The sequence below is a fragment of the Mustela lutreola genome, chromosome 4 (genome assembly GCF_030435805.1).
Source record: "Mustela lutreola isolate mMusLut2 chromosome 4, mMusLut2.pri, whole genome shotgun sequence".
In the NCBI taxonomy this organism is placed as follows: Eukaryota; Metazoa; Chordata; class Mammalia; order Carnivora; family Mustelidae; genus Mustela; species Mustela lutreola.
Window position 1 is genome coordinate 111773791 of NC_081293.1, and position 14166 is coordinate 111787956.

A 14166-nucleotide genomic window follows, 5' to 3' on the forward strand; every position below is an offset into this window, starting at 1 on the left:
CTTTTCCTCTATGGCTAATGGTTTTGTTCAAATTCATTCATTTGTTCATTCATTTTCCCATCAAATGGCCATGGGAAAAAAAATATAAATTTTTTTTCCCATGGCCATTTCCCACTCAGTGGCCAGGGGAAAAAAAATCCGCCAAGGAAGAGATGTGCTGAAACCATTTGTAACCGTGAATATAGGTAATAAATAGATGGGCCAAAGTCTTTCGTCTCAAAGAGACTAAAACAGCCAAGTATATGCAGGGCCACATAACCCATTTGCTGGGGTAGGACAGCGGTGGGGTATAGAATTGTTTTCCACCGCGATACATCTCAGAGAGTGCGCTCTTGAAAACTATGAATAGGGAAACAAGGAATCAGTAGGTCATATTATCCCTTTGAAATTTTTTAGTCAAAGAGAAGGAAGATGCTCATGCTGATCCTGAAATCCAGCCCATGAAGGAAGACGATGGCACTTTTGGAGAATACAGGTGAGCTGTTGCTTCTCAGCCTCCCCTCACATGCCCTGCGCGGCATACGCACCGTGCACTCATGCCGACTCCTGCTTATAGGATGGGGCCAGGAACAGGCTCTGTGGCATTTCCTATTTTCCTCAAATATCCATTTAGAAACACTTTCATGTCTACATGGCCACACATCCCCAATGAAAATATCCTCACTCTTCACTAAAAAATAAATCTCCATTTTAGTCCCAGGTTTGGGGCCAGAGTGCCGTCCACTCTGCCATCTTTCTCCAGAAGTGTTGTTGTATTGCTCAACCTAGGAAGAGCTGGTGTGTTATAATAAGAGTTAAAACAACAATAAAGACACTACACGGCTTACATTGTGACGGAAACTACACCTGTCACTTTCTCAGTAATGAGTTTATAAAACTGGTGGTACTCTTTTTAATCCTGGATTTGATGCTTGTTTTTCCAAAAGAAATACCTATATCCCATCCATTAATCATGAAAGGGTGGCAAGGCTCTTTCAGAAGCTGTAAATTGTTAAGACTGTCATAGCCCTCTAGGCAGTGTGCTAAGTCACAGAACTTTGATTATACATTCTTGGCTTGGCTCCATCATTAAGGATAAATTTTAACATAACCTAGTGCTAAGTAATGAGAAGAGAAGTGGAGAGAGACTGAGGGAGACTCTCTAAATAAAGATATTCTTGCCTAGGATTTATATGTCTTTTTACAAAAAGAGAGAGTTGATTATTTTGGATATGTTTAAAATCAGAAACAAGCTCTATATTTATTTCTTTTAAAAGTTGGGATTTGGGTGTTCCAAAGGAATACTTCTATTTGTCAAATGCTTTTATTCCTTGTTTTTTCTATCAGCCTCTTAATTATAAAAATATAGTTTTTTAAATATGCCCTGAGCCCAGATTGAGTCCTTTTTGGCAGAAAAAATGGCTTTTAGGTGAAATGAAATATTTCCTTATTGTGATTGCCAGATGACATTTATAGATATTTGTGCTAATTTTTATCCATCTCAGAGATCATTTTTGGTATTTTCACATCAATATCATGAGGGGCTAAGAATGTCAAGGATAAGAAATCTGATAACTGATTGAGAAAAACCATATATTTTAGATACATTTGGTGTCATATCAGTTTCCACACAGATACAAGTGTTTGGGCTTCATGCCTCAGCACCTACCCCTTCAGAAACTCTGACCTTCAACAGAGATGATTATGATTTGTAAAACTTCTCAGAATTTCTGTACCTCGTGATACAGAAAGATGTCTAGTGAGGGTTGTCTGGACATCTGATGTTGACTCTGGGACTCAAAATCTGTGGAAGCTTCCTGTGCCACCCCCTCCCCTTCACTCTCCTCAGCCATGGTAGGGCAGTGTGCAGATGGCCACAGTCTAGGGAGGCCATGTGTCACGCTGGGTGAGTTGCAGTCTTCGCTGGTTTAATTCACTCTTCTACCTGTTCTTCCCGTAATGCAGGTGAGGCAATAATGACTAAATAACTTCTTAGGGTTCCTGTGGCTAGAATGTTACACAAGATAGGACACCACTCCCTTCTTTATGGCGATGAAGCTACATCTTTAGTGTAGCCTAAAACACCTGTATTGGCATGAACTAGAGAAAGCATGGCGCCTCCTGCATTCCTCACATGACGATGGATTCCTGTTGTCCATCATCACACTTAAATCAACCTGGCGATGTGCTGCTCGCTTCGTGCCTCTCAAATGTCAGCTTGCTTTTCTGGTGGTGTGAAACCAGGGTCTGATGAAACCTGACATTCTCAGGGCAGCCATGCTGTCTACTCCGTTGAAATGTGATGGAAATTAAGGCTGACCCGGAACTAGTTCCCAATCCAGAAACTTCATTTTACCATCAGCCCAGCCCTATCCTTTAGATAAGGCACTCAGTGTGTCTGGGGTCTCCATCTCTTTCACCTGTAAAATAATACAGTTGCTCAAATATTAGATGGTCACTGAAGTCTTCTAGTTTCTGTGATTTCTAACCTCCTCCACAAGATGTCTACTAACAAACTTTAATTCAATTTGGGGTTCCAGAGCAGTACATAAGCAGTACATGGCAAGGATTTGGCAATTGGCCTCATTATCACTATGTTTACATTTATTTGGCCATATTTCTTTGTCTTGGTGTTCATTCATATGTGATATGTTTGTGAAGCATTTTTACATGGTTGTCTTTAACTCATGCCCTGAGTTCCTCAGAAGAGAAAGACTTTTCTTTGGGCCTATCAAGTACAGTCCTGTTGGTTCATGTATGAAGACAGAAATATTTGTCACACATGCAATTACACTGATGTGGGAGGTACCAAGGGAAGGTTCTGACTGGTGTCTAAAACTTAATACACAACCCAGTAATTCTTTTTTTAACCGAAGCTGCCAGTCCATGAGGACAGTCAATCCCACAAGTGAAATCACTTTCGCAAATACCCAACCACCCTTTGCTATGGCTGTCGCTTCGTCTTGTCACTTCTTGACACTACCTCAGAAGTTTTCTGCTGTGGATTCTTTTCTAACTTAAAAACAAAAAGTTTTTAGTTTCTTAGATGTTACGATGAATGAAAGCGGTTCCAACTATTTATTCCAACAATTTTTTTTTTAAATAATACATGGAATACATTGAAGTGTCATTCTCCTTCCTAAATCACCAGGGTCCCTTCTCTACTTTGCACCTTCTAGAAGTTTGGGGCTCTGTATTATTTGTTGATGGTTATTCTTTTTCATTCTGAAAATAAATTAATATGCAGATCACATACCAACACAGACAAAATTGAGGCTGTTGCTAAATGTAAATCAATTCTGTTTATGATTTACTCATTCTCCAGCTTGAGGATGGAACAGTTTTCTACATCATTGGCTCTGAGCCAGAGGACATTTCATAGTGCCAAGAGAGATGGAACTTCAGTGGCTAAATTTGATTTTTTTTTTCATAAGCTGTAACCTTGTGCCCTCCCTCCAACTCCCACCCCCAAGCAGTGACCCTCTGGTGGAAAGCCTGCAGTTTTCTTTGTTTGTTTCTTTAATTATACAGACAGTAGGATCTGCATCCTTACTAGCATATAGAAAAATCAGAGAAACAATGCAACCAACCGTGTAAGTATTTTTTTTTTTTATTCTCTAGATCCATTCCTTTAGAAACCAGAATGAACCTAGGTCATAAATCCTGTGGTTATGGTACTTGAACCCATAGCATATGTGGAGGGTCTGGGCATGGGAGTCTTGTCCTTCAAGTGAATATGGTCCTGTTCCAAGCATGCTAACCCATGGTCATTGGGCTTGAATGATGTGAAGATGGGTCACAGGTGCTGTCTATTTTAGATTTATTCTGCTCACAAACATAAACTGGTATGTGAACAGTATGAATAATGACGGACCTTTAGAAGGAGTGTTTGGGCCGTGAAGGTCACTCGAACTACAGCAGGGTTTGGTGGGTTTGGTGGTGGGATGGTGACCACAGGAGAGTCAGACTGAATGATCACAGATTTGTCCGTTGCCCCTGGACTTTTGTCAGTAGACATTCAATGGGTACGACCTGTGTGCATAACACCGAATGAAGGGCTGCTGCAAAAAGAACTCCTTATAATTCATCCTGAGGGTAAGGCAAAGGAAAAAAAATACCTATACTCCAATACTTTGTCAGACATCATGAAATTCACAAGGAATGAAATTTTGCTGATGCTAGAATTCTGAAAAATTTCAAAAAACACCCACCATCTCTTTGATTGTGAAATTACAATGAATTCATTCATTCAACCCGTATTTATTGAGTGCCTACTTTATGCCAGGCTGTGGGGATCTTAAAAATGATAGAACGTTATCTCACTAGTTTATAGTCTAGCGAGAGACACAGGGAAGTAAACGGACAGTCAGCATCATGTGAAATGTGCTATGAAAGAGGTACAACTCAGGCTGGAAGCCAAAGTCTGTGGGGTAGGTGGAAGGAGCGTGATGAGGGAAGTCCTCCCAGAGGACGCGATACAGGGACTGTTTCTACACCACAATGTGAACTTTCCTTTACGTTACATAACCATCTTCATTCATGGCTATGAGGATCAAAAAGTACATTTTGGAGCCCTATTACTATTTTAAGACTCATTTCAAAATTTGTCGAATCTTTGTCCTTAACCATTCTCGTAAAAGGTAGGGCTGAATATTTTTAAACTTTGAATACCATGTAGCTAAGTAAGTGTATGACTCTTAAGTCATCCTCCGTAACTTCTCAATTCCTCTCATTTGGGAGGCTTCTCTTTCACACTGAAACTTGACTGAGAGACTTCCCTTGACACCATGTCAAAAGCAAGTTTGTTTACTATTTCATTAAGAAATTCATCTTTGAGTTGAAAAAAGCCAAGCATTAATACACAGGCTTGTAACCAGACCTCACCTCTGGAAAGTTCTAAGTGTGTTACACAGAGTATTTGTGAGAAAAAGAATGTCCCTGAGATGGGGACTTGGGGTGGCGCAAGGAGGTACGATGGTAGAGTGATGAGTGCTTCTATCTGTTGGGCACAAGTCACGTACCACGCACTGTGCTGGTGTCTCATGTTGATTTTTTTTCCCATTTAACCCAATTCTAACGGAAGTGTGACATTACGCTGTGCCGCTTTTTAAAAACCAATCCTAGAAAGGCAAGTTTTCCTGGAAAGATTCCGTGTATGGATAGGACACCTATTTTCCTTCTCTTCTTTCAAGCGCAGCTGACTTTTTTCTCTCATCCACTATGATCTTTAAAATGGAACGGATGTGGGGTGCCTGCGTGTGGCTCAGTTGGTTAAGCATCCCACTCTTGACCTCAGCTCAGGTCTTGATCTCAGAGTGGTGAGTTCGAGCCCTACCTAGTGTGGAGCCTACTTTAAAAAACAAACAAACAAACAAACAAAAAACCTAGAATGGATGCTTCCTGGCTGGTCATTATTCATAACTAATAGGATTGTGTATGTAAAAATCCAAATGAGTCAGGAAAATATTAGAATTCATAAAAGAATTTAGTGATGCTGCTTGATGCAAAATTAACATGAAGTCAATTTTATTTCTATGTACCAGCAAAGAGTTGGAAAATAGGATTTTAAAGATAATCCCAGCTACCATAAAATAGAAATATGATGTAGAAATAAAGCCAACAGAATGAGCTCCCAAATATTTCATGGCCCTTTGTTTGATTTGTCTATCTTTGCACCAAAACTATACTATCTTAATGCTGTAGCTTTTAGTAAGTCTTGATATCTGATAAATCAAGACACCCCCCCAACTTTTTTATTCTTCCTCAAGAACTTTTTAGGTGTTCCTGGCCCTTTTGTTTACATATGTGACTGAGAACCAGCTTGCCAAGATCCATGTAAAATCCTGCTGGGTTCTTATTGGAAATAAATTGAATTTAAGGCTAATATAAAGAAGGTTAGCCTACTTACGATATTTGAGTCTGCCCATCCACACTTATGCATGTTCTTCCATTTATTTAGCTCTTCTTTAATAACTTAGTCAAACTTTCATTTTCTTTATAGAGAGCTTAAAACATTTTTATTGGTTTTGTTCTTATATACTTCATATTTATATGATGTAACTGGAATCATTTTTTAAAATTCATTTTCCAATTATTTGCAAGTACAGGGATAAAATTGACTTTATGCTAATATAGTATTCAGCAATATTACCAAACTCTCTTTTTATTCTAATGTTTGCCTGTAGATCCTTTTGGGTGTTTTACTTATGTGTAACCTTATCGGTTATGAATAATGACATATGCCTTCTATTTCTTTTTGCACATTGCTTAGTACTTTCTTTTTTTTTTTTTTTTTAAAGATTTTATTTATTTATTTGACAGAGAGAGATCACAAACAGGCAGAGAGGCAGGCAGAGAGAGAGGAGGAAGCAGGCTCCCTGCTGAGCAGAGAGCCCGATGCGGGGCTCGATCCCAGGACCCTGGGATCATGATCTGAGCTGAAGGCAGCTGCTTAACGCACTGAGCCACCCAGGCGCCCCTGCTTAGTACTTTCAATCCAGTTTTGGTTAGAAGTAATGATTGCAGTCATCCCTGCTGTGATTTCTGACGGGAAACAGAAGTCTGTCAACATTCACCATCAAAGATGATGTTTACTGCAAGTTTCTTATGAATATCCTTAATCAGGTCAATCAAGATACTTTATATTCCTAGAGTTTTGAAGTTTTTATTGTGAATGGGTGTTGAATTTTACCAAATAACCTTTTTCTGGATCTACTAAAATAATCATAACATGTTTTTTTCTTCTGCTAAAATGGAAAAACATCAATTGATGTTTTAATGCTAAAACGAAATTGTATTCCTTGGAATAAACCCAATTGGTCATGCTATGGTATCCTTTTAGTAGATTACTAAATTCCATGGGCTCGTGATTTCCCTGGGATTTGCGCATCTAGGTTCCTGAATGAGATTTGCCTGTGATTTCACTTTCTCAAAGTGTTCTGGTTGGGTTTAGGTGGCATAGTCATATTCGATTCACAAAATGATGAAAGGAGTGGTTCCTCTGACGTAGCAAACTTAGCATGTCCACAACTGAACTATTGACCTTCCACCCCAAACATGCTGCCCTCTATAGTAAGGGTAATTCCCTCCTTTCTGTTGCTTAAACCGAAAATCTTGGTGTCATCTTTTTCTCTATTATTCCACATCCAACCAATCAGAAAATCCTTCCTGTATGCCCATAATCTAACCACTGTCTGTGACCCTGGCGTTCCACTCTTGTCCGGATCCCAGTCATCTGACTCCCGTGTTTTTGCACTAATCCCCCTGATCTAGCCCTGCTACCTCCTACTTTAATTTGGCTCTCTCTCCCCTTCAGTTCCAGCCACACAAGCTCCATTCCTAGAACACGCCAGGCTTGCAGACACCTCAGGGCATTTGCACTGCTCACTGCACCTGGCGGAATGGCTCTCCCTCCAACTCTCCATCTGGCTATCTCAACTCTTTTAAGTCTTTTCTCAGATGTCATCTCTACTGAGGCATTCCATGGACACCCTATTTCAATGGCAGCTTCTACACCATCCCCTGACACCTTCCATCCCCTTTACTGAGTTCCGTATTTTCCATAGCACTTCTGACATCCTAGCGAGCTAATGTTTTCATATGTTGGTTGGTTATTTTCTGTATTTGCTCCCATTAGAAGTAAGCTTAATGAATTCAGGGTTTCATTCTGTTTTGCTTGCTGCTATATTCCCAACAACTAGAACAGTATCAGTGTAGGCACTCAATAAACATGTATTAGATGTATGAATGGTTGAATGTGTGGATAGATGGCTAGATCAAAGAACCGCCACAGACTAGAATTCCCTGTAGTATGTTTCTTGGAACATTAGTCCTATACAGTAAAATGAGTAAGTGGAATCCATGTGACAAAAATCTGCTCATTATTGAACACTTCGATGGAATTTAGGGCCTCACCAAGTCAAGAACAATGTTTTGCAGAAAGTATTCAAGCACAGCCTAGAGGTTAATGATTAAAGATGTGCACTTTATACTCATAGCAGGTTGGGGATTAGATGATTAGATGCTTTGTCCCCCAAAGGGCCCCAAACACAAGTCACTTTAAGGTCCTGTGGTCCTGTGATCCCTCCCGGGTTGTCAATTAGCAGAGCTGATTGTTCTTGTTTATTGGGCCTGTGATGAGAGCTTGGGTCTTGTTGTGACTGGTAATTTCTAGAAGCAGACCATTGTGTCCTGCTAAGAAAGTATTGTGTTTGTAGTGTTAAGATTTTCTTCTTGGAGAAAAATCGAAAACCGTGGTAGGAATTATTGACCAAAGAGCCAGAATATTTGTGCATCTCGAAATGTGTGGATCTTGGCTAGAACAAAGTCACTGTCAGAGACAGAGGGAGCAGTAAAACCCTTGCACAAACTGCCAGAGGAAATGTGGCCGCTGACGCAACTCTTTTATGACATTATGCCTTTTCACTTTTTACTAATATTGCTTTATGTTTCCTATTCTGCCTTGCATTTTTGACCTTCGAAAGGAAACAGAATGCTCTTGTGACCTTTTTTTTTCTTTTTTTAAACCGAATGTCACCTTTTCAAGAGTCAGTCAGCGTGTATTCCTAGTGACATGACCATATGGGGGATGTTCTAAAACATGCTCCCACTCCTGGATATTGTGCTAAGGGATTTCATAGAGAAATAACAGGGGAAAATTGAATTCTATAACATTTTAAAAATTCTTCTCCTCAGATTCCCATCCAACACAGATAGGCTACATACCACACTGGGAGAAGAGAGCACGGAGATAAAATTTCCTCTGACATTTTTTGATTCACTCATGCGCTTTAGAATATATGGACATGACATTAATAGTATAAAGGAAGTGCTTTGAAGTTCAACTGTGTCTCTTTCCAAAATTAATCAGTCTTGACCCATTAACTAAAATTCTGACAGAAAAAAAATACTGTTTACTATCAGTATAAGGATTTTGCTTTTCTTCTTAGGCTATTTTCATTTGTTTCTTCTGCATCCTTTTAATGGGATTTCTAGGTCTCTTGAAAGGTAAGGTTAAAGTTTAGAGCCTGGCCTGCACTCAATAACAAAATTATATGAAAAGTAGGACTTTGCTTCCTCTTGCTCAGAAAACAGATCTCATGTTCCACACTTAACCAAAATCATTCTCCATTCATACCCAAGGAATCCGAGAATCTGACACAGTTTAACATACTAACTTCTGTCCTTGCCATAAGCTTTTCCCTCCTTTTGAATTCAAAGTAGTGATGACTTTCAACTCTCCTCAAGTCTTCCTTTTCGAATGCCTGTGGCTACCTCTCAGTCGCTTCTAAATCGGGAGTGGGAATCTGTCACTGACACTGACACGTGCGGCGAGAAGCCATCCACCTACTGAAGACTTCATGATTAAACCATTCCTGCACCTGATTTTCATGCCAACCACATACCAGCCATCAGAGTCCATGTGACGATTAGATTTGGCTCGCGAGGCTTGGGTCTCCACCCGCTTTATCGTAACCCGCATGCATGGTCTATAAGAAACAACACTTGAGCTAAATGCCGATCCCAATGAAAACGTTTTCTCTGTCTTCCAGTGATGCCGAAGACCACAAGCCCTTGAAAAAAGGCAGTCGGACACCTTCAGACAGGACAGTGAAGAAAGAAGACAGTGATGACAGCCTCGTTGACTATGGAGAGGGGGTGAACGGCCAGTTCAATGAGGACGGCTCCTTTATTGGACAGTACAGTGGTAAGAAAGAGAAAGAACCGGCCGAAGGAAACGAGAGCTCCGAGGCACCTTCTCCTGTCAATGCCATGAATTCCTTTGTTTAACCTGTAAACTCTCTGCCAATATCCCATTTCTCTAGACTGTGTCTCTGACGCACTCGGTCTGCCTTCTCATGCTAGGAACACAGAGGCAGGAAGGGTTGTGTTCTGCCGTACCTTGATACTATGAGAGCAGTGCAAACACACATAACTCAGATGATTTGTTCTTGTGAACGGCAGTGCAAAGTGCATCCTTTTTCATTCAAAATAGGTATTCTTGTTCAGAACTGATAAAAATACTACAACACCATCAACCAATCCCGTTATTTGCTCTTTGGGTACAGTTCAACACGCTGCATGAAAATAGCTACACGTGAAGGAATACCTGTGAACCTTGTTAAACATGGTTTGATACTTTGTGGATACTCTCCTCCGCTGAACCCCCTGAAATACCAATTCCGTTTTCATTGTCAAGAGTGTTACTGTAGTATTCTCTAGAACTCCAATGTCTTTGTGGACATTGTGGTGACATTGGTGACTCTATGTCTAGCTGTCGTTAGTCTTTTTGGGAGACTGTTAGCAACAGTATGTACGGGATATCCTTGCTACATGAGTTCACGACGATGGTCGCACTTGCAGATGCCTTTTGCTGAGGCTCTGTGACCGGCCTCTGCCCCCGTCACTCCGTAGCCTCCTTGTTTCTCCGGGTACTACCGCAGCACAGTGTTCAACTTCTCACACCTTTCCTACGGTCAGTTATTCTTAGGCATAAATGATGTGTATTGCAATGCGTTTTGGCACAGAACGCCAGACCAGAAAAACCGAAAACGAATCACTTCACTTCCAAAAACAACTCCAGAAAGCACAGGGCAAGACACATGCAGTGCCTTCGGACCAGAAGCATTCCATAACACGCTGCCTTCCATGGCGGCCAGCCTGGCCGACGCGGAGCCCTAGCTTCCTGTCGTGCTCCACAAGTAACTTCTAGAAAGCAGAGGTCCTAGAAGCGGCCAATGCTGAAAGAAAGGAAACGTGAATTAGACAGTGGATGGAAAGGAGCATTTCCCCCATATGTATAAAAAGAAGCCTTAGCCCCACCTGGAGGGCATGCTGGTTTTGTGGGCTTTTGTGGTTTCTGTTCAAACGAACCAATTGGGTCAGAAGGCTGTCAATTTGGGAGGGAACTGGGGGGGACGGGGGAGGTATTCCCAAACTGGAAGGAGACAACAGCATGCCAACAGGAAAGCTTTTCTCCAAGCCTTTTGAAACTCTCCGCAGCATTAAACAGTGTGTTCGCAAATTGCCATGGACACATTTCCAACACTCAGAAATCTGATGAGTGCTAACAAGGCCAACAGTCCAAGGGATTACATCCACAGTTTTCAGAACATACACACACGTCCTACCATAACCACCAACGATATCTGTCAAATGGTTTACCTCCAAATAGGAAATCCTCTAACAACCTATGGTTGAAGGAATGCTCAGTTTCATTTGCCAATAAATTGGTTTCTCATAACTTGCATCAAGTTTAATTTTAAGTAAAGCTTTTTATATGTAGATATTTTGTTGAATCTGTAAATACACTGAAAGTGTAGATGCTACGTGCTTCAAGGTGTTGCCTACGAATAAACGCGCAACCGATGTTGACGTCCTACTGTCTAAGAAGTTAGCTCATGAATACAGTGCATGGGATTGGAAAGCATTTCCTTAAATGCCTTTTGGGTTTTTATTTTCCCTTTTTTGCTGTGAAACTGAAATAGTGAATGCTCTGAGATATTGACAGTGAGTTTCTAGATGGACTCCTCGGAGCCTTGCCTGTGGGGCTCAGTAGGCATCTTCACTCTATGTAGGCAAAGCCCAGTCTGAAGTCATCCCAGGTCATGATGGCCCTAACTATGTCCACGGCTCCATATTCCCTTTTCACAGACCAGCCATGTTAATGGAAATACAGAAAGACAAAACAGGCTTGCCTGGACAGCAGTGAGCACAAAGAGAAAAGTGACTTTAAGTTTGCTGGTGTTTGTTGGGGGAGGGTACAGTAAAAGTACAGTTTTTACTCTTCCGTAACGGTAGACGCTAGAGCCATCTGTGCATGAAGGGGTCACCTCTGTAATAGTGCAACAGATTTTGTATTAAAAATTAAATGTGGTTTTAAACATCCCTCTCTCTTTTGTAATAAGTCATGTTCCTAGTGGAGTGTGAATGTCCAAAGTAACGGTGTATTTAAACGTACAGGCAGATATGACTGGATTTCCATAAAAAAAAAACCACTATTAAACCATCTTGATCTCTTTGCGATCTTGAACTTTTTCCATCTTTCTCCTAATGTTTTCAAATAATGCAGATTTTTATTTTTGTCTTCGAAAGACATGCAGAGAAATTTCAACACAAAACTGAGAGCGGTAGACAACGGAGCTAACAAAATAGGGGACATGCCAAGAAATCTGTAATGAAAAGCAGGTGCAGATATGGCCAGCCTTTTGAGAAATGGTCGGACAAATAAGGTTGCTGCTGCCTTGGCTGAAGTGGGACCTCCGTGGGCCTGGCTCCCAGGCGCCCGCTGTCAGCCTGTCCACATGGTCGGATTCGCCCTCCCTGGCCCCGGGCGACGAGGATTCCTTCCCCTCTCCGCTCAGTGCAGCAGTTTCTGCACTTGCAGTGATACAGGTCTATCACCCACTCCCTCCTCTCCAGCCCTACCGTTCCCAGTGTCTCAGACACCACACTGTCACTCACAGCTGCGTGGCACGGAGGGTCTGGCACGTTGGAAGCCTGACCACAAAAAGCAGTGGTCCACTGGGGCCTTCCCGCTCGGACAGTTTATAACGGCCCTGACCTACTTTTAGTGCCTGATTCTGGAAATGGCTTATGGAGGCCTGGGAGAGAGATAAGAATTCTCACCCAGACTGAGCCGATCTCTCTCTCAGGGGATCTTTTTCTACGAACCACCACCAGAGGGCTCCCGTGCTTTAGTCAGCGCAAAAGAAACTGCAGGAAAATGAAGCCTCTGGAGAAAACTGTGCAAACCACTTTTCATGATCAGACCGTGGTCTGGCAGGGCAGAGAATGAGTGCCTGCTGTGCCTGGAGAAGATGGGGATTTGCAACTTTCTCTGATGGGTTCACACCTTCCAGGGGCTGGTATGAGTCACTGCGATCCTTGTGCCTCTTCTTCCTCTTCCTGATTGCTGGTGGCTGATCAGCAGGAGGACAGGGAGGAGGAGCGAGCCCCTGGCTCCCATGAAGCCCCCATCACCGCCACGGCTGGTGGGGGTCAGGATGGCAGCAGGTCCTTAAAATCGTGTCTCCTGTTCCCCGAGAGCCAATGTTTTGTGATTGGATAACACAAAAGGCACAGTTTAAGGACAGTTTTTATTTCTCACTAAAAAAAAAGGCAAGGGAGAGCATACAACCAGGGTGTTTATGGTACAAACAAACGGTTCTCAGGTGGAGCTAGAAAGAGACCAGGATGGACATTCCGGCTCTGCCATCAACCGTGACAGTGTAGAGGTCACTGCCCACCACCACGACCACCAGTCTCCCACTTCTTCAGGTCTAAGTTTCTCCAACTTCAAAACGTCAGAGAGCATATGATTTCTAGCATCCTTTTTTTAAAATCCTACGGTTCCCAATCCCCCTTCCCCCCAAAACACTTCTAGCACTCAGGACAGCCACATATTTTGCTAAGTGGGGTGGGAACACGATGAGCAGAACCAGATGTGGTTCCTGCACTCGTGGGCGCCTGATGTGAGAAGACAAACAGGAATTGAATAACCACCCAAACGTGTGTTAATTCCAAACCAAGATGAGCCCTATGAAAAGAAGACACAGGTTCCACAAGAGCGAGCCGTCGAAGGGGCTCACTGGTGCTCCTTCTGACTGGAGTGGTCGGGACATATTCCCTAAAGGAAGTGGGAGCTGGGTGCTGGGCACGGGAAGGATCCGGAAGAATGTAGGACGAAGGATCCGGAAGAATGTAGGACGTGTGTCTATACAACAAGATCCTCGTGCCTGGAACAGAGGTGAGACCCTGGCCAAGCTGGGTCCCAAGGACCACGGGACAGGTTTTCATCTTTATTCAAGGAACAGCGTCAAAAGTGGAGTAATTGAAGGGGTTGAAGCAAAGGGTTGTATGATTGGGTTTGTGTTCGGGCTGGAGGCAGAATTCAGGAGATTGAGCGTGAGGGATGAGCTGGAAGAGGAGCACTGGAGAGACTGACAGCCACTGGGGAGCTTCACAGAAGTTTAGACAACAGGTGATGGGGGTTGGACCCGGATTATCCCACTGGAGATGGGGAGAAGTGGGCGGGTCCCAAAGCCATTTAGGAAGAAAACCGAGGGAGAAAGAGATTCGACGTCGGAGGCTGAGGAACAGGGAGGCAGCAAAGAGAGCTCTTCGGTGTCTGACTTCTAACCAGATGTGAAGGTCCCTGAAGGGGAACATCGGGAAGGAACCAGATTT

The 14166-nt window shown here is 42.5% G+C and overlaps 1 protein-coding gene across 21 annotated transcripts in view; it reads left to right on the top strand.

Annotated features, from left to right (window-relative positions):
- NRCAM (neuronal cell adhesion molecule) overlaps window positions 1-11998 on the top strand; it is a 267419-nt gene extending 255421 nt beyond the window's left edge. For all 21 annotated transcript variants that reach the window (XM_059170771.1, XM_059170769.1, XM_059170785.1 and 18 more), the window contains 2 exons: window positions 397-475; window positions 9531-11998. In XM_059170771.1, coding sequence (XP_059026754.1) covers window positions 397-475; window positions 9531-9768 — 317 coding nt within the window. In that variant the 3' untranslated portion in view covers window positions 9769-11998. The remainder of the gene's footprint in view (window positions 1-396; window positions 476-9530) is intronic.
- Window positions 11999-14166: the final 2168 nt, after the last annotated feature.